General features: G+C 42.2%; 2 protein-coding genes across 4 annotated transcripts in view; one reads left to right on the plus strand and one right to left on the minus strand.

Annotated features, from left to right (window-relative positions):
* The window catches only part of FREM2 (FRAS1 related extracellular matrix 2), a 255,480-nt gene extending 253,627 nt beyond the window's left edge, over positions 1–1,853 (plus strand). The window contains exon 25 of the mRNA XM_066236956.1: positions 1,067–1,853. The gene's annotated coding sequence lies outside the window, so the exon portion shown is untranslated. The remainder of the gene's footprint in view (positions 1–1,066) is intronic.
* Positions 1,854–2,190: 337 nt separating this feature from the next.
* PROSER1 (proline and serine rich 1) overlaps positions 2,191–22,397 on the minus strand; it is a 33,833-nt gene continuing 13,626 nt past the window's right edge. The window contains exons 5-13 of one of the 3 annotated variants that reach the window (XM_066237636.1): positions 21,628–21,721; positions 16,236–16,346; positions 14,165–14,248; positions 12,798–12,876; positions 11,433–11,528; positions 10,128–10,172; positions 6,135–7,920; positions 5,515–5,662; positions 2,191–2,392 (exon numbers count right to left, since the gene is read on the minus strand). In XM_066237636.1, coding sequence (XP_066093733.1) covers positions 2,354–2,392; positions 5,515–5,662; positions 6,135–7,920; positions 10,128–10,172; positions 11,433–11,528; positions 12,798–12,876; positions 14,165–14,248; positions 16,236–16,346; positions 21,628–21,721 — 2,482 coding nt within the window. In that variant the 3' untranslated portion in view covers positions 2,191–2,353. Of the gene's footprint in view, positions 4,960–5,514; positions 5,663–6,134; positions 7,921–10,127; positions 10,173–11,432; positions 11,529–12,797; positions 12,877–14,164; positions 14,249–16,235; positions 16,347–21,627; positions 21,722–22,397 lie in introns of all 3 variants that reach the window. The other 2 variants (XM_066237635.1, XM_066237637.1) reach the window with 2 other exon arrangements.

Consider the following 22,397-nt stretch of genomic DNA (forward strand, 5'->3'; position numbering starts at 1 on the left):
ACAGGCACATAGCCGATGCCCAACAGGTAACTTTTTAAATTAGTGAATGTGCGTTTATCAAAAACAACAGCTCCCAAATGGCAAAGCTGTTTCTCAAATCCATCCAGATAGCTGTCCAGGCTCCTGTCCCAGGAGTCCTTCTACTGTCATATCTCTTGGAATCAGGGACAATTTTGTGCTTATTCCCATATGGAAAGCACTAATTTTCTGATGTTTATATTTCTTCATATAAATGTTCCAATTAATATTTTGTTTTACTTCTTAGCAACTTCATCTTTAAAAAACCTCCCAGAATCTAGGTTACTTCTGCAAACTACTTGAAAATCTTTTATTATTATGACTATTATTAATATTATTGATTTTAGAGAGAGAGGGAGAGAGAGAAAGAGAGAAACATCCATTTGTTTCACTTATTTATGTATTCCTTGGTTGATTCTTGTATGTGCCTTGACCAGGGATTGAACTTGCAACCATGGCATATCAGGACAATACACTAACCAACTGAGGTACCCAGCTAGGACTGCTAGATAATCTTAATTGCCTTCTCCACAAACTGAAATTACTGTAGTAATTCAGGGCTGTCAGCCACAGTTTATAAGATGTAATATGGGAAAGGAATCTGGGAACCAGAAATTCGGGTTCCACAGACAATGCCACACAGAGTCAATGACTGTTGTGGAATACTCTCCTCTACATCAGTCTCATACGTCCCTGGTTGTGGCTGGGTTTGGACATGCTGCTGGAGGAGAGGCGGCTCTGGGCTCAGACTGCCTGGATGGAAGAAATCGGGCTCTTCCATGAATGCGCTGTGTGATGCTGGGGTGGCTGATGTAACCTTTCCATGCTTCATTTCTTCACTTGTAAAATGGGCATGGTGGTCTTCCCCAGAGTTGTCTCTGTGTAAGTTACATGACGTATTACATGTGTAATACTCAGAATATGGCTGGCCTTCATAAATGGTAACTACATATATTTACCATGAATGGGAGCTGAGCTGTATTTCTCAGCTTCGCTTTAAACTGTAATATTGGGTTAATTTTCACATCTCCCTTTCCCCTTGTTTCAGGTGAATTGAAGATTGATTAGTGATTCATTAGATACGTCAGAGCATCCATTTCCCTGCTCTGAAGCTTCTCCAGTTTGCTATACGTCTGAAGACTTGAGGCTCGTTTTTGGATGGGAACTGTGAACTCACCTATCTCATTCTGTTTATTTCTGACCTCTACTTGATCACCATATCATCATCACTTTGACACTAAGCTCTCATGGAAAAGGGCCAACAGAAAAACTTCCCGTTCCCATCATTTCTTGCAATTGGGCCATAGGAAACCTTTGCCTGGAACACAAGGCCCCCTTCCCTCTTAACCAGATGGCCCTCTATGGTCTTGCATCCAAGTGTTAGTTTAGCGAATTTCTAAATACATGTCTCCTTAACATTGGCCAAATAGCATTTATTCTAGTACTTCCAGCCATTGAGGTGCAAGGTTCAAAACAAGAGCCATAATTGCTCTTTGATGGCAGCTGGAAAGAGCCTCCGCGGTATCTGCAACAAATACATCCCCTTGGAAGATGATTAAACATCTATTTTTCTTCTTCCTGCAAAATATCCCACCAAATACCTCAGTCTAGAAAGCAAGAATGATTTCCATGGGTAAGGAACACCTAGGACAAGCTAAGTGGCTAAATGTGCCTAACCGGGGCTTTGGGAATGAATGAAACATGAGAGCATTTTAAGGTTTCCTCCTTCTCCTCCTCTTCCTCCTCCCTGTAAAACATTAACACCATAGGCCACAGTCACGGGGTTCCCTCCCCTCCGTCTTGGGGAAGTGAAGATGAGAGAATAAAGCAGGTTGAGAATCACTGGAACACACTCTCTGTGAAGTCCTTCTCGTGTGTTGCCAAGCTTCCATCCTATCAATTCCGGAACCAGAACGAGGGAGTCCTGAGATGAAAACAGCTATGCTTTTGAAAGCCCTAATTCTAATCCCAGGTGTTGTCCTTAAACATGTGTGAATAGTAAACAACAGAATACACTCACCCAAGTTACCCAAAGCAAAGCGAGGAGCCAGTAGGGCTTGAGCACCAGCTGGTACCTGGCACTGGATTCAAGTATGTGGGTTCTAGGTGAGCTCTTCTGGAACCCTGCTAGCGACACCAAGTGAAAACAATGAAAGAATATCCAGCCCAAGAAAAAGTCTAGGAAGAGTTTATTTGAGCAAAACTGATGACAAATGCTGGAAAGCCAAATTTCAAGATTAGAAAATGTCCTAGAGAATGGCAGCTTTGTGGCTTATTTTATACATTAGAATCAAAGGAGATGCAAAGAGGTTACATGAAATTCACTGGTGGTAGATTAGGGAGGTGGGAGAACGCAGAGCCAGGAAATCTCCAACTGTGGATAAAAACAAAATGAAAAGAAATAAAACACACTTCTTTCACACTGGGGATACAGTGGATAGTTAACATTCACAGTACACAGAGGTGGCATGTGGGCAATGGTAACAACGTGGTCTCCACTCCGGTGCCAGCAGTGGTGCCTCCTTGGAAAGAAAATTACTGACATCTTTAAGGTATGATACCTTTCATTCACAAAGACGACAATTTCAAAGATACTTTTATCAAGGAAGCTACAGGCTACATCATGACTACTCACTATGACCAGCTTTCAGCTTCTAGTGGAATTTTTACGCTCAGGCCACTTTGTGGTGAACTTTTGGTCTCTGAGTTTTAAGGCCCACCATGTGGGCCTCCCCTGAGCTCATCAGGTTTAGTGTGCGGCATGAACTACAAACATGAAACTCCATCCATTTGTATGATTATATAATTATGTGAATCTGTCACACATTGTGCTTCTTAAAGGATGTTAATTCTTATTCATCCTTTAAGACTTCTGTCACTGAGAAATCTTTCTGAGCTCTCTCAGGCAGTAAAGTACTCACCTTCCATCTTATGTGCTTCTCTAGGACTTCACAGTACAAACAGCCTGGTATTGGTAGTGCACGGTTTGTTCCAATTACTACTTACTTACTCACTGTATGACTTACATCCTGGCTTCTTTATCTGATTAATTAGGTTTCCTAGTAATCATCTCACAGAGTTGTGAGACACACAAAACCAGTCCCTGAATTACTGCAAGTGCTCCAAAAATGTTCTCTCCATTTTTATAAAAACCTGTAAGTGCCCAATACATGCAGGATGTCAGAATTACATCTTAAAGATGAACAGGATATAGTTCCTTTGCTATGATGAAAGGGGGCTCACAGGACAGTAGAAATAAACCAGGCAGTAGCATCACTGCTGAAAGATTAGTCATTTGATTACTTCGTGAATGGTCAACATAGATAAGTGATACAATATAACCCTAAACATGTCTTATGAGTGTAGACTTAAGAACAAATGTCAACATCTAGTAATTGGCATCAGATAAACTATGACGTTACATTCTGTGTTTGAAAATAATTAAAAGGAATAAATAGTCTGTTTCAAGTGTTGGTTGTAATATAACTTTCATGTAAGATATATTTAAAGAGGTGAGCAATCAGTATATATTGAATTCCAACTACATTTGTTCTATGTATTAGCTAGCACATACAAAAAATTAAAAACTCTATCTAAGCATTTAATAAAACACTTATAAAATATGTCAGATCCATAAAGTTTATTTTAAAAAATTGTTAAAAACTAACCATACAGGAATATTTATTAATATACTTAAAAAGTTTGTTCCCTGTGTTGAAGGAAAATACATTAGCAACATCTTCCAAACACCGTCTTTATAAAACTAAAACTTCTAGATGCTGAAATGTACTACAGTAGATTCTATAGTTTATACTCTTGATCACAGGATTGGAAATCATTCTCCCTACTCCCCCGTCTCCCCAAACATGGCAGTTATTATACTTAAATGAATGACATTCAGTCATGTCATACTACCACAGATCCTTAAATAGAGTACACGCTGCATATTTACTTTTTTTTAGATAAACATTTGATTTTAAGTACAAACAGAAATTCTACATCCCATGATTGTAAACATTCACCAAGAGCTTCCAGAGTATAACAAGTAATAGAGGTGGCCCAAGAGTCACTCAAATGTTTCTCACTCATTTGGATATTGCTGAAATTAAGTTCCGAAGGCAAATTATCACAAGCCTTACTGGTATTTCTGTAAGAAAGTAGTTCTGGATATGTATTTTTGTTCAAAAACACCTGAAAGTCATTCTAAAGACTATATTAATTAAGCACCATTTCACTTCCTTAAATATAGAGTTAAGTTCAAGCAGTACATGTTTGATCAGTAATGCCAGAAATTGAATGTAACTGTGGGTCTCCAGTTCCCTCCTGTGGATATACAAGGGTGGGGCACCGAGTTCTGATGATGCTAGCAGGATTCACTCGTGCATACCAAGGGCACAGCCCCCCAGGGCCACATGCAGCCCAGAAGTCTGAGGCACAACCATTACTCCTGTTGCGGATGCTATACAAGCAGATTTAAGGCTGTATTCGGCTATAAAGAGTTCAACCTCTTTTTTAGTATTCATTCTACATAGATCACGTATGTGACTCAAAATTTCATAGGGTGAGGGGGTGAAAAGTCCCCAAACACTTTTTAAAGATTATTCTCCATACAATTCATATTTACATTGGGGGAAGTGCTCATACTTAAAATCATTTTTTAAAAAAAATGCAATCATGTTTTAAAACTCTTATCCCAAAGTCCCCAGGATGATCCTCATTCTTATTTTCCGAGTTTTGGCCAACTTCACATTCGTCAGATTGTTCACTGCAGTCCTTGGGCAATTCTGATGTTGCTCCAAAGGCGAATACAAATTATGTTCACTGCCACCCACTCTGGGACAGACTGGGCTGCAAAGAGAATGGTGTTCCTGGTGCAGACGGATAACTAGGAAACCCATCCAGCTGAGCGGAGAAGCCGTCTAGAGCTGACGCTGAGTGGGCCTGCAGAGAGAGGACACACGTGGAGCATAGCTCAGCTGAGTCTGCATGAGCTCAGCCCACACACCGTGCAGGGCTCTGGGGAGGAAAGAGGAAAAACACTGGGCATGGTCAGTCTGCTCGGTCTCCTACAATTCTAAAGAAATGTCCAGCTTCTCCCGATGGTGGAGGGGCATAGACATGCCATTAAAATATTTAGTATTCTTTAAAAAAAAGGTTTTCTAAAGAAAAATCTTCTTTCACAGTCTAATATTTTAGCTTAAATTGTAGAAGACAGGCTGAAATGTAACTGTTATGTATAAAGATTCCATGTGTAAAATCTCAAAACTGCGATTTGACAGTAGATAAGCAGAAAAAACCATTCTCACAGATGAATCTATTCTAGCACCTTTGTTACCCTTCTGAAGGAAGATGGGAATAATTAGTCATCAAATCTCCAGACAGTCTGCTAAGAGCTATTTTTGCCAATGTTGGGATATTGCTATTGGTCCTGGAAGTCCGTCACTACAGAAGCTGAGTGACATGTGCTATTTTATTCACACCAGACACGCCACTCACCTGCTGCAGCAGCGCGGACTGTGTGGCAGCATTGTGCTGCAGCTCCTGCAAGGACTGCGAAGGGTTCTGGGAAAACCCAGGGATCCCTGGAAGGGACAAAAGGCCTGGAAAAACAGAGCTGCCGGCAGCTTGAAGTCCAGATGATAAGCTGCAATGATAGAAGAACAGGTTAAGATACAAATAAGACACAATAACTATGGTTTCTATATCTGTCAAATACTCTATCTTAACATGCAAAAACAAAATCTTAGAATTTCTCTGTTGGATGGAACCATAAAAGTCAGCCACTCACTAACATAAAATTAATTTCCATTATAAAGTGTATCATTCTGAATTCAATGAAGTCTGTGATTTGCATAGACTCATTAAATACTTTTTGGTGTTTTATAATCAAGATAAATTACCAAATACAAATCCTAAAATTATCTGAACAGGCATTCATAGTTTACCTCAACGTGACTTACCTCAACGTGACTGAAGAGCTATAAAACAATTTTTAAGCACTGAATTTTCAGCCCAGAAAAACAGACTTTAGCAACACTGAACAACTTAAAAATAAGATCATGGATTACACATTAGGTAAAGGATGATTTTATCCTATTTCCAAACAACCCACATACCTGGCTTGTGCAACAAGAGCAGAGTTGAAATTGGAACTAAACGCTGAAGCGAACCCTGGGAGGACAGGAGCTGGGGACGGAGTTGTGGCAGTGACAGGCAGCGGTGTGACTGCAGCCACCGTGGAGGGTGCCTGCAGCCCCGGGAATGACGGGAGAGCAGGTGTCACACTGGGGGTGTTAGAGACAGAGAAGCTGGGGTAGGAGGGATTTGAAGATGGCAGAGGCCCCTGGGTAACTGAGAAAAGCGAGGGGACAGCTGTCGACAAGTTGAGGGGGAAAGGTGCTACCGAGACGGGCGCTGAGACAGAAAGCCCTGAGAGGACGGTGGCTGTCGAGCTCGGGGGAGGGACAGATATGGATGTGATTGCTGCAGATGAGGTGACTATTAATGTCCCTGGAAGAGACACAGAGGGATTAAGGGCTGGCGTGCCTGTGAGAGGAAAGCTATTTGTCAGAGAGGTAAAGGGGGGAAGAGCAGTGAACACTGGGGTGATGGGAGCAGAGGAGCCGGGCTGGGGAAGGGAAACAGAGGAGAGGGGGTTCGACACACTCAGGGGTGAGCTCAAACCAGAGAGACCTGATAATGCGGGATTAAGGCAAGTGGATAAACTGATGGGCACTGACGCTGATGTGTAAGCGTGACCCAGTGTCCCTGACAGACCTAAAGTGCTATGGGAGGGGTTCGTGGAGTGTGGCGGGCCCTTGAAAGCAGAGGGGGTGGGACTCGTAGGCTCAGTTTTGATGGTAATGGGGATCGTTGTTACAGCAGTGCTGGGAGTGACATGCAGGTCTGAGTTACTTGGATGGGGGCCGTTCAAAAGGGCAGCTGAGGAGCTAGAGCTCATGGGGCCTGAGATTGAAGCTGATGTGGGAGTAGCTAAAGAAGACTGAACAGGCAACGCAGGGGAAGAGGAAGCTGAGGCAGCCGCCGCCGACGGCAGGCCGGGGAACACGGCCAGCCCCAGAGTACAAGAGCCCTGCCGGATGGGGACTGCCGATGGGGCATAGCACTTGTTAGGGGCCAACGCAAGAGAGTCGGAGTTGTGGTTTGTGAGAGACGAGCGTGAAGCCAGCCCACTTGTGACAGCAGAGGACAAAGCAGAAGAGCTGATTAAAGTGGTCTCGTTTGATGTCAGAAAGCCTTTCAGAGCAGACAGGAGAGGACTATTGACAGCAAGGGGACAGGTGACGCTGGGAGCAGCCCCAGCAGCAATCACCGAAGGGGCTGGGCTGGACACGCCGTGGGACACTGGTGGCAAGGGCAAGGGGAGCCTTGTGAAAACGGATGACAGTGAAGCAGAAGCAGGGTTGTTGGCAGGAGCAGCAGCAGAGGCGGCAGGAAAGGGCAGGCTAATGGAAGCAGCAGAAGTAGAAGCAAAGGTTTCATGAGAGGCAGGAGGGGCCCGAGGAACCAATGTGGCCTGGGGGGATGGTGCTGGCGTGGCCGAGGGACCTGGCAGTGGAACTAGGCCAGGAAACATGGAAGGCACAGGAGTAGATGCTGTGCTGTGGACAGAAGTGACAGGTGTGGCCGGCAACAAAGGGGTTCTGATGACTGTTGGATTCGGCACGGGCGGCTGAGGTGTGTGGACGACTGAGGAGACCTGCCCTGGGAACACAGGGAGGATGGTGTTCAGCATGCTCAGCCCGGGAACAGGGGCGGCCGATGATGCCGACGGGTGACTTGTGGCCTTGACTGGGGACGCCATGGGAACAGGAGTGGCTGCGGGAGTTGCAGGATTGGAACCGTGGGGAGAAAAGAGTTGACTTGCTGGGGCAGAAAATGCTGTGGGGGAAAAGCAGGCAGAAATGTGGCATTGTGCTGAAATGTCAAATTTTAAATCAAAAGAAATGCATAAAATTTTTTGTAATATTAACAAACATTAAAAAAAGCTGGCAAATACGATAGGCTACTGCAATGTATAATTTACGAGATTCCCTGACTTTCACTCTGAAGCCCCCGTGAAATCCAGCTGTCTCCGAGACTGTGCAGAACAATCCTCCAAATCATGAAGAAGACTTGAGAAGTGAGCAGATAATTTTCCTTCTCATATTTTTCCAATTTTTAAAAATGTATAATTGCAATGAACATTGGTATGCTGACTTCCTTTAATTCTTTCAAACCACCATCTAAAGTGAATAATAATACAAGAGCTTTAGGACATCACGTTCCTTATAGGGGCATTCTGGGCCTTCCAGGATTTATGCCAACCTCTCTAGTATTCTTTATCACCACTCTGTGAGTTGAACTTAATATTTTATTTATTTAAATGAATGACTATTTTTTTGTTTGTTTGTTTTGTTTTGTTTTCTGTAACTGGAAACGGGGAGGCAATCAGACAGACTCCTGCATGCGCCTGACGGGGATCCACCCGGCATGCCCACCAGGGGGCAACGCTCTACCCATCTGGGGCGTTGCTCTGTCGCAGCCAGAGCCATTCTAGCACCTGAGGCAGAGGCCATGGAGCCATCCTCAGCACCCGGGCCAACTTTGCTCCAATGGAGCCTTGGCTGCGGGAGGGAAAGAGAGAGACAGAGAGGAAGGAGAGAGGGAGGGGTGGAGAAGCAGATGGGTGCTTCCCCTGTGTGCCCTGGCCAGGAATTGAACCCGAGACTCCTGCCGACACTCTACCATTGAGCCAACTGGCCAGGGCTTGAATAACTATTATTTATTTATTTATTTATTTATTTTACAGAGACAGAGCAAGAGTCAGAGAGAGGGATAGATAGGAACAGACAGACAGGAACACAGAGATGAGAAGCATCAATCATCAGTTTTTCGTTGTGACACTTTAGTTGTTCATTGATTGCTCTCTCATATGTGCCTTGACAGCGGGGGAGCTACAGCAGACCAAGTGACCCCTTGCTAGAGCCAGCGACCTTGGGTTCAAGCTGGTGAGGCTTGCTCAAATCAGATGAGCCCATGCTCAAGCTGGCGACCTCGGAGTCTAGAACCTGGGTCCTCCGCATCCCAGTCCGATGCTCTATCCACTGCGCCACCGCCAGGTCAGGCTGAACTTAAATTGAGTATTTTAGATAATCTATACAATTTTTCCTCCAAGCTTGCTGCATGCTGGTGATTCCTTGAGATGCTAGCCCTCAACTCATGTCCCTGGCCTGATCTTCTTTCAGCAGCTATTCTACACAAGTGACCAGTCTTGGCCTGCACTGTGGATTTTCTAGTATTTTGCAAAGATCCACAAACCAGAAATAAAAAGTGACAGGCCTCAGTGCGCCCTGTGCCTCTTGCTAAGCAGCCCCAGGACAGCACCAGTGGTCACAGCCCTCAGTTCATAGGAAAGCCTCTCATAGGTGCCCCCACATCCAGCAGAAACAACGACGAACCACAGATCCAATAGTATCTGGCTTAATGTTTTTCTCAGAAAGGGGTTAATACACCCTACATGTTTACATACACAAAAAAATACGGAGGCCTCCACTATCACGTAACGTAAAGCGAATGTGGACACAATCCACACGGCAGTTAGACTACACTGAAAACTTTGCATATATGATACAAAGGCATAGAGTTCACTTTAAATCCAGTCAGCAGGTGCATTTCATGTTGCATGGGTAAAATATACCACTATGAAGAATTTTATTTTTTAAAATTGAACTTATTAGGGTGACACTGGGTAAGAGAATTATACAGGCTTCAGTTTCCCGATTTCACAACACGTCTCTGTACACTGTACTGTGTGTTCACCGCCCTCAATTCGAGTATTCATGCGTCACCATTTATTCCCTACACCGACCTCCACCTCCCCATCCCACCCCCAGCAATCACCACACTGCTGTTGTGTCCGTGAGTTTCCTCTTTTGTCCTTTTCTGCTTAAGACTTTTAGTACTGATCAGTTAAATTCTTTAATGAGGAACTTGACACAAAGCATAAAGATTCCAAAAACAATCAACAAAAATTAATTCTGTGAATAACAACAGAGCAGACGATCAAGACTGACATCAGTTATCTCTGAATCAAATTCGGTACTTACTTTGATTCTGTGTAGATTTTGACTGATGACAAAGATCTTCACTTTCTATATAAAAATAAAAAAACATATAAAAAGTTGATTTCAAGCTATAGTCAAATTATTTACCCCATAATTATAATAATCAGCAATTAGCATCAATATGTAAATTCTATGTTAGGAAAATTATGCCTATGATGTGGGTGGGTAGGAAATAAAAATCATACTAGTAACTATATACAGAATGGTAAGATTTTGAATAATTAATCTGACTCTGGCCAGCTGGCTCAGTGGATAGAGCACCAGCATGGCATATGGACATCCTGGGTTTGATTCCCAGTAAGGCCACACAGGAGAAGCAACCATCTGCTTCTCCACCCCTCTCTTTCCCTCTTTTTTCTCTTCCTCTTCCTGCAGTCAGTGGCTCAGATTGGCTCAAGCAGGGCCCCGGGTGCTGAGGATAGCTTGGCTGGTCCAAGCATGTCAGCCTCAGGTACTAATAGCTTGGTACTAGAGCATCAGTCCCACTCAGATGGGGTTGCTGGGCGGATTGCGGTTGGGGTGTAGGCAGCAGTCTGCCTCACTATCTCCCCTCCTCTTACATAAACAAACAAACAAATTAGAAACACTATAAAGTAATTTGAGAGTAAGATAGTACAGATAATAACATTTTATAGTGTTGGGGGTTTACTAAGCAAAAAATAAAACTCAGAGGAGTCAAATAAGTAATAGCTGATCAAAATAAAAATTAAACTTTTGTAAAAGACACAAATAAAAATGTTAAGATAAATCAGCCTTATCAGACTGGCAGAAGTTAAAAACCTAGTAATATTTTATGTTGAAAGGGTGTGGAGAAAGAGTATACTCTCACCAGCAGGTATAAATCAATAGTCTTCTTGGAGAAAGGTTTGACAATAAATAGAAAAAATACTTATAATTTATATCCCAAGTTCCCAACAGACCCAGGGAAAAGGCTGAAGTGCAAAGTGCTGGGGGCAGTCTAAGCCCCTCTCAGCACCTCCTCACAAGACTTTCTTCCCATGGTAGGATTAATTTGCCCAAATGGTGACATTCGTAAGTCAATTACACTTTTTCTGTCCAGTTTCCTGCTCACAAGAAATGCTTCTTCTTTCTACAACCTGCTTATGTTCACACATGCAGGCCAGCGCTCTCCAGTGGAGCCTGTGTGTTCCGTTCAGACCCACCATCGGCGCTGAGGCTTGTACTCGCTCTGCTATGACACACCATTTCAAACCATTACACCTCCAGTGTGCATCTGCGTATGAATAATTTACCTACTGTGAACACCCCGTAATAACCTTAGCTTACCTGTTGCCACTGGATTGGGAGTGTATGGAGGTGGAGGGGGTACACCTGGAGCTAGGACACTGGCTAATGGTACCAGACCTGCATTGTTATAAGCACCTAAAATAAAAATGTGACAGAAAAAAATACATAATTTAGTACCATTTTGTGGCCTGGAGTTCAAACTATACTAATGCACCTATCTAACTCACTTTAAAACTGTGCTCTCTCAGAGATGCACTGCATGTGGAGGTCTGGGCCCAAGACAAAGGGAGCACCACACACAGCAGCTGGAGGATCCTGTTCCCAGCACTGAACCTGGACTCCAGGCACAAGACACTAAACAGCATGGCAGGTAGAGCCTGCTGCATTCAATTACCTGTCCTTTCTGTCAGGAACATACAGCTGATCATCTACAGTTAAATGCGCTAATGATGCCTTTGAACAGCGACTATCAAAAAGGGATACCTGAGTACCTGCAGCTTAATTATAAGAATCTGTGTTCAAATTTTGGGTTTTTTTCCGAACATAATCTCAAATTATTTCACGATAATTAGAATTGTTTTGTTAAAATGTAATTTTTTTTTTTTTTACTCAGAGCCAAAGTAGATTAGAGTGAAGTTTTCCAAGTTTGTTTTCTCAAGAAAAGCAAATGTATGATAGTGAAAGAGTGTCCATCTTAACCTATGAGCAAAATATAAAGTACTGTATACAAAGTGGAAAATAGTCTTTAGAAGAGAAGTCAGTGAAGTATCTGAATACCATCCTAGGACTCTGCATCAATTAGCATTAAATATAAGATTTTTAAATTGTTTTTGAAAGTTTTATATTCTGCAAGGTGTTTCCACACACAAAACAGACCAGTTTGGTGAGTGCATGCACATGAAAAGATGATCAGGACAGCAGCAAAACAGGCTCAACACACACAGCACCAGCAAGTCACTGATCTTCAGCCTACGGAGAGAACAGCAGACTCCCAGACAGCTGGTAAGGAGTCTGGCAGAGTCTCTTCAGAGAAAGAGGCAGCAGATGTAGTAATGACCCAGGGCACTTGCAAGGACAAATTATATAAATAAACCTAAGAAGAAGTTATACAAAAAACTTCGACCCAAACAAATGTGAACCTGTAATTTACCAATGCAAACTCAAAAAGAAAGAAAAAAGGGATTTAAGATGATTTACCCAAGAGAAACCTATGATAATAAATAATAGGAATTTATACTTCGTTCACTAAAAGGAAAATATCTAAATAAACTCGGCTGCATTAGACCAAGACACTGTAGAGGACTTTGACAAAGTTACACTCATTGTAGCACATATACCACCAACATTTATTTCCAATTTAATAAGTGAAGAGCAAAATGATAAAAATGTAATAAAAATCCTTACTTGGTGCAATTGTTGCATGTGGCCGGCATGGAGGTATTGGATAAGGAACGGGTTTATGTGGATTATATGTTGAAGGAGGCTACATGAGAAGCAAATTGCAGTAGTTAGAGAAAACCAAGCAAGCAATCTGCTGGCAGAACAAAACACAACTTGATTTGAAACACTTAGTCCTAAGAGGCAAAAAATGCCACAAAGCTAACGCTACTGGATCAACAACCCGTGGCACAAATAAGGACAATCTCTTTGCTTTAAAAAATGTGCTTCCTACTAAATTCCAAAGGTAGATCCTGCCAGAGACTGTTATAGAGGTGTTTATTTTTTCATTTCCGCATCAAATCATCTCCAGTAAGGGTCAGATCTTATCCTACACAGCAAAGTGCTCTCTGGCCTACCAGTTTAATTCAAGGAGACCTACCTCCTCCTATGTAATACAAAAAAAGCACTAGCTTTTGGCTACCCAAGAACCTCCCAAATCCATCTAGGAATTCATATGAACATTCTCACCCTCTTATCTCCTGCTGGGAGAAAAAAAGTACTGTGTTCTGTGGCATTCAGCATTCTGACAAATCTAGCAGAATGTAGACTGGAATTATAAATCAGTATTTTAATATTTTTGCCTTTTGAACCCTGTAAGTCTTTTATCTTCAATGGAGCTTATATAAATAACAAAGAACATTAAAAGAGATGGTCTCTAAAGAACCAGAGATATCAGTGCTTTAATGAAAGCGGGAGAGAGAGAGAGAGCGCGCACGAGGAAGCCCGTGTGCTGCAGGAAGGGCGCTCACCCCTCTGGTGCAGTGGGGCAGTCTTTCTCGCTCTCACAATGGCAGTCCTGTGGATGTACTAGTATTGTGCAAAAACTATGATCTGTGACTATTCTGCTATAAACAACTGCCATGGGGGTTCTTATGAAGCGGACAGGCAGGAACAGCAGGGTGGCAGTGTGGAGCTCTGTCCTTCAACGCACAGGACCATCTTCTGTTCAGTTTATATTCCAATCAATTATAATCATTCACTTGAAAAAACTCTGAACCTCCTGGCTCTGTCTTGTTTTACTAACACTAATACTAAGTAGGCAAATTACAACCTTAGTTAAAGTGAACTTGCCATACACCATATCCTGAAAAGATAAATGTGGCTGGAAAAAAAGTAAAAACAAATTGTCTGCTTTCACTTTAAAATAAAACATTAAACTAAAAAGGGCCCTTAGCACTGTTAACTAACTATACTATACTGCCCTAGACCATGTACTTCTGAGGACTTTCAGTATACTTTGAACTTAACCCAAAAGCAGAATTTGTGCTTTGAAGGCAGAAAACTCCATGTAAGACTTATAACTTATTTCACTACTTATTTTCTAAACTTACTGGTTTGGACGGTCCAAGAATCCGTGCAGCTATTCCTTTGCCTTCATTGGTACATTCTTCGCCATCTTTTTTCAAAGGGGTTCCCTATTTAAAAAGAAAATAAAAATACTCAATGCTTTAAAAAAAAAAACCCAGACAAACCCTCTGACACACACACTATATAGGTGTATTTCATTTTATCACTCTTTTCTTTACTGCACTTCACTAGTGCTGTGTTTGTCACAGTGAAGGGAAGACTCCACCAACAAGAAGATACGGCCTGCTTCACTGTGGTGGTCGGGGATCGACCTGCAGTGCTCTGTACCTACCATTACAGGTCTGCCTGTACTGCAGTAAGCAGGACCTACCCAGTAGGGGTTTAGCGACTTGGACTGCAGACCCAGCGCTGCCCTGGATGCACAAGCCTGTTAAGTCCTCAACACTCCTCTATCCCAGAACCCTTCTCACATGTACAGAGGCACTCAGAAGGATGCATAGTACACATGAGGATCATAGAAGAACAGCATCAAGTATGTTTTAATTTCTTCCCTCCACAATAGCTGCAACCAGAAACAGACTTCTAATGCATATGTACAATACAATATTCCAAGAATCACAGACTACATGTATTACAGTTGAAACTGGATGACAAAAAAAATGGTGTTCTCAATGAGTACTAAGTGTGACAGTTTATATTGTACTAGGGGAAATGAGACCTCACTCAAGGCTGCTACAATTAACAGATCAGAATAAGCTGGCAGACTATTACATTGTTTCCACTCAATTGTTTGAGTCCCTAAATGGCTGGAAGCCAATTTCCAAGATGGCCTCAATGATCCTCACCTCCAACACTCCCTGTGCAGTCAGTCTCCTTCCAGAATGAATGGGGCTAAACCAGTGCTGGTCAACCTGGTCCCTACCGCCCCCTAGTGGGCATTACAGCTTTCATGGTGGGTGGTAGCGGAGCAACCAAAGTATAAATAAAAAGATAGATTTAACTATAGTAAGTTGTTTTATAAAGATTTATTCTGCCAAACTTAACAAAAATCCGATATAAAGTACTTGGTAAGTAATTATTATTATATGCTTTAACTTGCTGTAACTCTGCTTTATAAATTTTATACTTCCCTACTTTATAAATCACCAGTACTGTAGAACCAGTGGGCGGTTAGAAAATTTTACTACTAATAGATACAAAAGTGGGCAGTAGGTATAAAAAGGTTGACTACCCCTGGGCTAAACTATTCAACAGTCCAGAAATGATGGCACTTGACTTCCAAGGCCAAATCATAAGAGGCAACACAGACTCCACTTATCTTGTCCTACATTACTGGCTCTGATGGAAGTCAGCTGCCCTGTCTTGAAGCACTCAACCAGCACACAAAAATCCTGACGGTGGAGTACAAAGACCCCTTGCCAACAACCAACAGTAACTTGCCTGGCATGTAAGTGAGCCACTCTGAAACCACAGTCTGGAGTTCAATCAAGCCTTCAGATGGCTGCAGCCACACAAGAAACCCTGAGACAGAACCATGCAAAATCCCTCCCAGATCTCTAGATCATAGCAACTGCATGAGATAATAAATGTTCATGGCTTTAACCCACTAAGTTTTAAGGTTGTTTATTACACTGCAGTAAAAAAGGCCATTCTTTGAAACAGTTTACCAAGAAGTTTAGAAACGCTGGATGATAGAAAACTAAGTTTCTTTCTTACGAGACATCTCAGAGCCTTCATTATACAATGGGGTTCTCCAGGAAGGAAACTGTACGCAGCCTACCACACATACTTAACCATGACACTGTCCAAGAAGACTGAGAATCTGAGAGATGCTCCCTTACTAAATGTAAGTCAGTGCTTCTAAAATACTGGGAAAACAAAGCAAAATCATCCTCTTTTCAGTCTGGCTTGGACATTTTACATAAGTACTTTTTAATGTCATTTATATATAAATTTTCAATTTATGAACAAAGTTGCTGACATAAAATTCCTTTGTTAGAAACCTCATCAACTGGCATTTTAACTATCATAACTAGTCTGAATTACACATCTGTCCACAAGAAGTTCCCAATACAGCCATAAAAGGATGCTTACTGGGAAAATTCCATTTATGCGACTTGGTTTGCCTTTGGGGTATGGATTTCCTGGGATCGTCCCACAGGAAGATATCATAGCGTGAGGAGCTTTGCAGCCACCCTTGAAAGCCTATGACATAAAAAAGAAGAGAGTGGTTTAAAAAAAAAATCAAACAAACTCATAAAGTTAAGTATACTGGATTTTGGAAAGTCCCGCTGAAAACCATGAATTAAAGAACAGCATCACATTCATTGTGCTCACAGATCAATCAGCAATCACAGTGGTGTGAACATGAGCAAAGTTAATAGTAAAACCACTTCTATTACTAAAATGGTAACATAATGTTTTTAATGCTACAAAAGACTCCTATACAAAGATATTTTCACAATGTATTTTGTAAACTGTGTGCAAAAAAGCCATTTATTATTGAATATGTCCCATTTCTCCAAAGATGAAGAAATAACATAGTCCCACTCTACAAACACCAACCTCATGTTACAGACAAGGCAAAGAGATCACGGACACGAAAAAGAATGGTTTCCATTCTGAAGAAGTTGTATGTTTTTTCAAATTATAAAAGAAAGTTTATTTAGAAAGTTACAGCAGTAGTAGGAATGAGCCAGCTGGGCTGTACAGGTTCAGGAAACAAGTTACAGAAACAAAATAAGGAACTGGTGGAGCTTAGGAGAGAGAAGGGTAAAGGTAACACACCTGGGGGGAGAGGGAAGGGAAAGGGGCAGTTGTGCTTCCGAGAGGGAGAAGTGTCCATCCTGAAGAAGTTTATAACTTTAGTGGAGGAAACACAACAAATAACATGGCACATGGGTGTCTAAAAGCTGTACCATTGAGAAAGTAAGTCATCTGAGTTCAACATGATGCTGAATAACTTTGAGATACGTTGAGGGATGGGATTTTGGTCTAGTTTGTTTATTACTGCATCCCAGCATCCAAAATAGTGCCTAACACATACTGAGTTACTGCTTCATAAATACTTATTAAATAAATGAAAAACATTGTAATAGGTGACATACATTCCACTAGATCTATACTGTATTATAGGAATATTAAATTATGTATCAATAGCTACATTTTAAAATACATATGATGTTATGTATTCTGTTGTAGAGTTTTATAAATTACTTTTATAAATTCATTGACAACACATATAGTTAGCTATATAATCTATCCCCTCCTACTATTATACCCCAACCCTAAAACTCATCTCAAATTTGGGATATTATGTATAAATAAATGCCCTTATATATATTAATTTGCACATTTCTATTTACTTCCTTAGAATAAATTCCTACATTGCATTTTGGGGTCAAAAGGTATGAACATCTTAAAGGCTCTTCAAGTTTATCTTCCAGAAAGCTGTATTGCTTTACAATGACAAGAGGGACTAGTCCACAGAACACTCAGGCCCAGATTTTTTTTTTTTTTATTTCTCTGAAGTTGGAAATGGGGAGGCAGCCAGATAGACTCCCGCATGCACCCGACTGGGATCCACCCATCCACCCGGCATGCCCACCAGGGGTGACACTTTGCCCATCTTGGGGCGTCGCTCTGCCACAACCAGAGCCATCCTCAGCGCCTGGGCAATCGCTGCTCCAATGGAGCCCCAGCTGCGGAAGGGGAAGAGAGAGACAGAGAGGAAGGAGAGGGGGAGGGGTGGAGAAGCAAATGGGTGCTTCTCCTGTGTGCCCTGGTCGGGAATCGAACCCGGGACTCCTGCACGCCAGGCCGACGCTCTACCACTGAGCCAACTGGCCAGAGGCCCAGATTATTTTTGAGAAAGGAAGTGACATGATCAGAATGTCTTACTAGAAAAACAACTACAGCCCTGACCGGATAGCTCAGTTGGCTGGAGCATCATGCTGAAGCACAGAAATTGTTAGTTTGATCCTGGTCAGGGCATTTACAGGAACAGATTAATGTTCCTGTCGTCTCTGTCTCTCTCTCTCTCTCTCCTTTCCTCTCTCTCTAAAATCAATAAACATAAAAAAAAACACACACAAAAAAAACTATAGCAGATACCTTAAAGAACTTAGTCAAAAAAACCAAGGAACTTATTAATAAAAAGTGGGTTCACAGGAAGACAAGTTCCCATAATTTATGCCTGTAAAAACCATTGGGGGTTGAGGCTCAGGGAGACAGAGGACTGCTGGAGTCCCAGACACTGCCATTACAGGGACCACATCCAGACTTACTCAGACTCATTCTCTCTGAGCTCCAGAGTTGGGGCAGCAGTTTGAAAGGTGCCAGGGACAGATGGAAAGAAACTGAATTGTTTTGCACCAGTGTGAGTGCCAAGATAGGTAGCACTCTCCCAGACAGAGTGAGGGGGAGGCCATTGCTCCTTTGCTAAGCCCTCTCCCTACAGAACCTGCAGACGGGCATTTAATCTGAGTCTCCATCAACCTAACACTGTTTTTCCAACCCCTATGATTCCCTGAGACTCTGACATACCCAACTTGCAGGCCCACCCAAGCTTCCAGTGGCTTTTCCATTCTAACTGATTGTTTTGGCTCAGACTTCCCAAAATCTTTCAAAGTTTCACAAACCCCAAATAAAGAGTATCAGGCCTCCGGGTGCTCCATACCTCTTCTGGGCAGCCCCAAGCCCAACACTAGTGGCAGCCAGCCTTGGTCACAGCCTAGCCTCTCCCAGGCACCTCTGAACCTAGCACAAGAGGAAACCAAATGCAGATGACTTTGGAGCTCAGGTGGCCCTAGGCAGGGCACAAGCAGCAGCTTACCGTGGCCTGTACCTCCCAAGAAGCGCAAGAACCAAATCACCCAGTAGCCAGCTTCAGATCACACCTGAGCACCACCCAACCACCTCCATAAACAACACACTCAAAGAACAGACTCAGCAGGAACCAGAGCCTCACTAAAGTGAATTCTGCTACACAGAGTCAAATCCTGCACAACAGCTCCTCAACTGTAGTCATGGACAGTCCTTACAACCAGTCAGCCGGAGGGTCAATGCCTCCCAAAAGGAATAAAGGTTCAATTTCACAGGAGAGTGCATACAATACACAAAAGACACACACAGAGCACCTGGTTCAGGTGACCAGGAACACTATGTCACTGGGCCCCACAGGATACTACTACATAAGGCTACTTGACTAAGACTGGGAAACAATCAGAAATTAAGAATAACTGCAATGAAGAATACATCAGAGAACTGGTTTTCAACCTTTTTACACTTGGAGACCAGTGAAAATAGAATTATTTTGGGGACTGCTAAGACAGAAATCACCCTGAGTGTAGGCAAATTCAACTAAGATCATTAGCTCTATAATCTTTACACAGTATCAAGGTGGTTAATTCAGTAAAAACACTGCATTAGAGAAAAGCAAAAAACTAGATAAAGCAGATCAAATCAGTGATTTGAAAGATAGCAGAAATCAACTAATCAGAACAGCACAATAAGAAAAAAAATCCAAAAAAATGAAGATAGTTTAAAGAGTCTCTGGGAACATCAGGCGTAACCTGATTTGCATCATAGAAGTAACAGAAGCTGATAGCAAGAGCAAGGAATTGAAAACCTATTTGAAGAAATAATGACAAACATATCCTAACTTGATGAAAGCAACATACAAGTCGAGGAACACAAAGACGTCCAGGAACACAAAGACTTCCAAAAAAGATGAATCCAAAGAGGTCAACACCAAGACACATCACAATTAAAATGCAAAAGGTTAAAGAAATGCCCTGCCCAGTTGGCTCACCGGCAGAGCGTCAGCCTGGCATGTGGAAGTCCTGGGTTCAATTCCTGGTCGGGGCACACAGGAGAAGCTCCCATCTGCTTCTCCACCCCTCCCCCTCTCCTTCCTCTCTCTCTCTTCCCCTCCCGCAGCCAAGGTTCCATTAGAGCAAAGTTGGCCCAGGCGCTGGGGGTGGCTCCATGGCCTCTGCCTCAGGCACTAGAATGGCTCCGACCACAACAGAGCATCACCCCCTAGTGGGCATGCTGGTGGATCCCGGCTGGGGACATGCAGGAGTCTGTCTGACTGCCTCCCCGCTATTAACTTTGGAAAAAAAAAAAAAAAAAAAAATTTTAAAAAAAGGTTAAAGACAAGAGAATCTTAAAAGCAGCAAGAGAAAAGCTGTTAGTTACATACAAGGGAGCTCTAGGAGCACTGTCAGCTGATCTCTTAACAGAAACTTTTCCAGCCAGAAAGGAATGGCAAAATATATTCAAAGTGATGAAAAGCAAGGACCTACAACCAAGATTACTCTACTCAACAAAGCTGTCATTTAGAACTGAAGGAAAGATCTAGAGCTTCTCAGACAAGAAAAAGCTAAAGGAGTTCATCACCACCAAACCATTATTTCATGAAATGTTAAAGGGTCTTCATTAAGAAAACACAAAAAGATTTTAAAAGTGAATAAAATGGCAATAAATATAATAACTATCAATAATTGAATCTAAAAGGAAAAAAACAAAATAAAGGAACAAACAGAACAGAAACAGACTCACAGAGACCATTTTGACGATTATCGGAGGATGAGTGAAAAAGGTGGAGGGAGTAAGAAGTACAAATTGGTAGTTACAGAACAGTCGCAGGCATGTAAAGCACAGCACGGGGAACGTAGTTAATAATATTGTAATACCTGTGTATGGCACAAGATCTACTGAGATGATCACTTAGTAGTTATATAATGTCTAATCACTGGCTGTACACCTGAATCTAATATAATATTGTAGGTCAACTGAAGAACAAAAAATGATAAAAATATGTGCACTCAGATACAACTTCTGCTATAGAATTTATGACTAAGGCAAAGTTCTCTATTCTCCCTGAGCTTAAGGTGTAAGAATTAAATAGGATTGGGCTGCAAAGCCCTTGTCTTACTTAAGCAGGTTTTAATTACTAATTCAGTTTGCAGTCATCAGAATCCTAAGGGGAAAAAATTCCTAAATATAACTACCTTGGATGACAAATCCAGTTTTCTAGGCTTGGGTAAGTACTACTTCTCCCACTTAGAGATTTTAAAATAATAAACTGGGATTTTGCTTTATTACTCAACTCTTATGAATTTGAGTAATATAAGCTTAGTGTCAAAGCAAATTTAAAAAGTCAAGTTCCTAAATACATAAAATTAAAGACAAAAGCTTGGAGCCATGGCAAAGCCACCAAAGGACTAAGAACAGATCCCCCATTTATTCAGGCTCAAGCAACTGGCTTCTAACTCTGAAGCCACGTGTTCACCCGCCAGTGTCTCTCTCACTCAGCTCCATGTCTCTGCTAGAGACTGCAGGTATGCCGTCCTTAACCAATTGCAATGCCGCAGTCAGGGTATTCATCAAAGTTAATACAGGAATACGACTGGTGCCTTTCTCTTCACCCACATGCAGAAAAACCAATATACCATTTGTAAAGCAATCTTGAGACTATTACCTGCTCAAGTACTCTCTTGCATCGCTTCTTCTCAGACATATTTATCCTGAATAAATCTTCAATGGGTCGTGAATTTTGTGCATCCACAATGTTTCTACAAAAGAAATACAATTTAGCTTTTATTTTAAAAACTGGACAACATAAAGTCCAACAACTGTTGTTCACCACACAAATTTTCCGAGCAAGCTTTTCTCCATGAATAGGGAGAAAACTGCAATGAATAATTAATTGGTGAATATAAATTACATGTTATACAAAGATGGTAAATATAAAAACAGGTTTATCTGGTTACCTCAAAGTAACAAAGTAATACTACAAATAATGTTCACTATTTTTTTTTTCTAAAGTTGGAAATGGGGAGGTAGTCAGACAGACTCCCACATGCGCCTGAGATCCACCCGGCACGCCCACCAGGGGGCGATGTTCTGCCCATCTGGGGCATCGCTCTGTTGCAACCAAAGCCATTCTAGCGCCTGAAGCAGAGGCCACAGAGCCACCCCCAGCGCCGGGGCCAACTTTGCTCCAATGGAGCCTTGGCTGCGGGAGGGGAAGAGAGAGACAGAGAGGAAGGAGAGGGAGAGGGGTGGAGAAGTAGATGGGCCCTTCTCCTGTGTGCCCTGGCCGGGAATCGAACCTGGGACTCCCGCACGCCAGGCCGACGCTCTACCACTGAGCAAACCGGCCAGGGCCTAATGTTCACTATTTTGAGATTCTTGAAAACATATCCTTTTCAGTTGAGTGTAAGGAGAGCTATGGCAACAGAACAAACC

This window comes from Saccopteryx bilineata, chromosome 6, assembly GCF_036850765.1.
Source record: "Saccopteryx bilineata isolate mSacBil1 chromosome 6, mSacBil1_pri_phased_curated, whole genome shotgun sequence".
NCBI lineage: Eukaryota > Metazoa > Chordata > Mammalia > Chiroptera > Emballonuridae > Saccopteryx > Saccopteryx bilineata.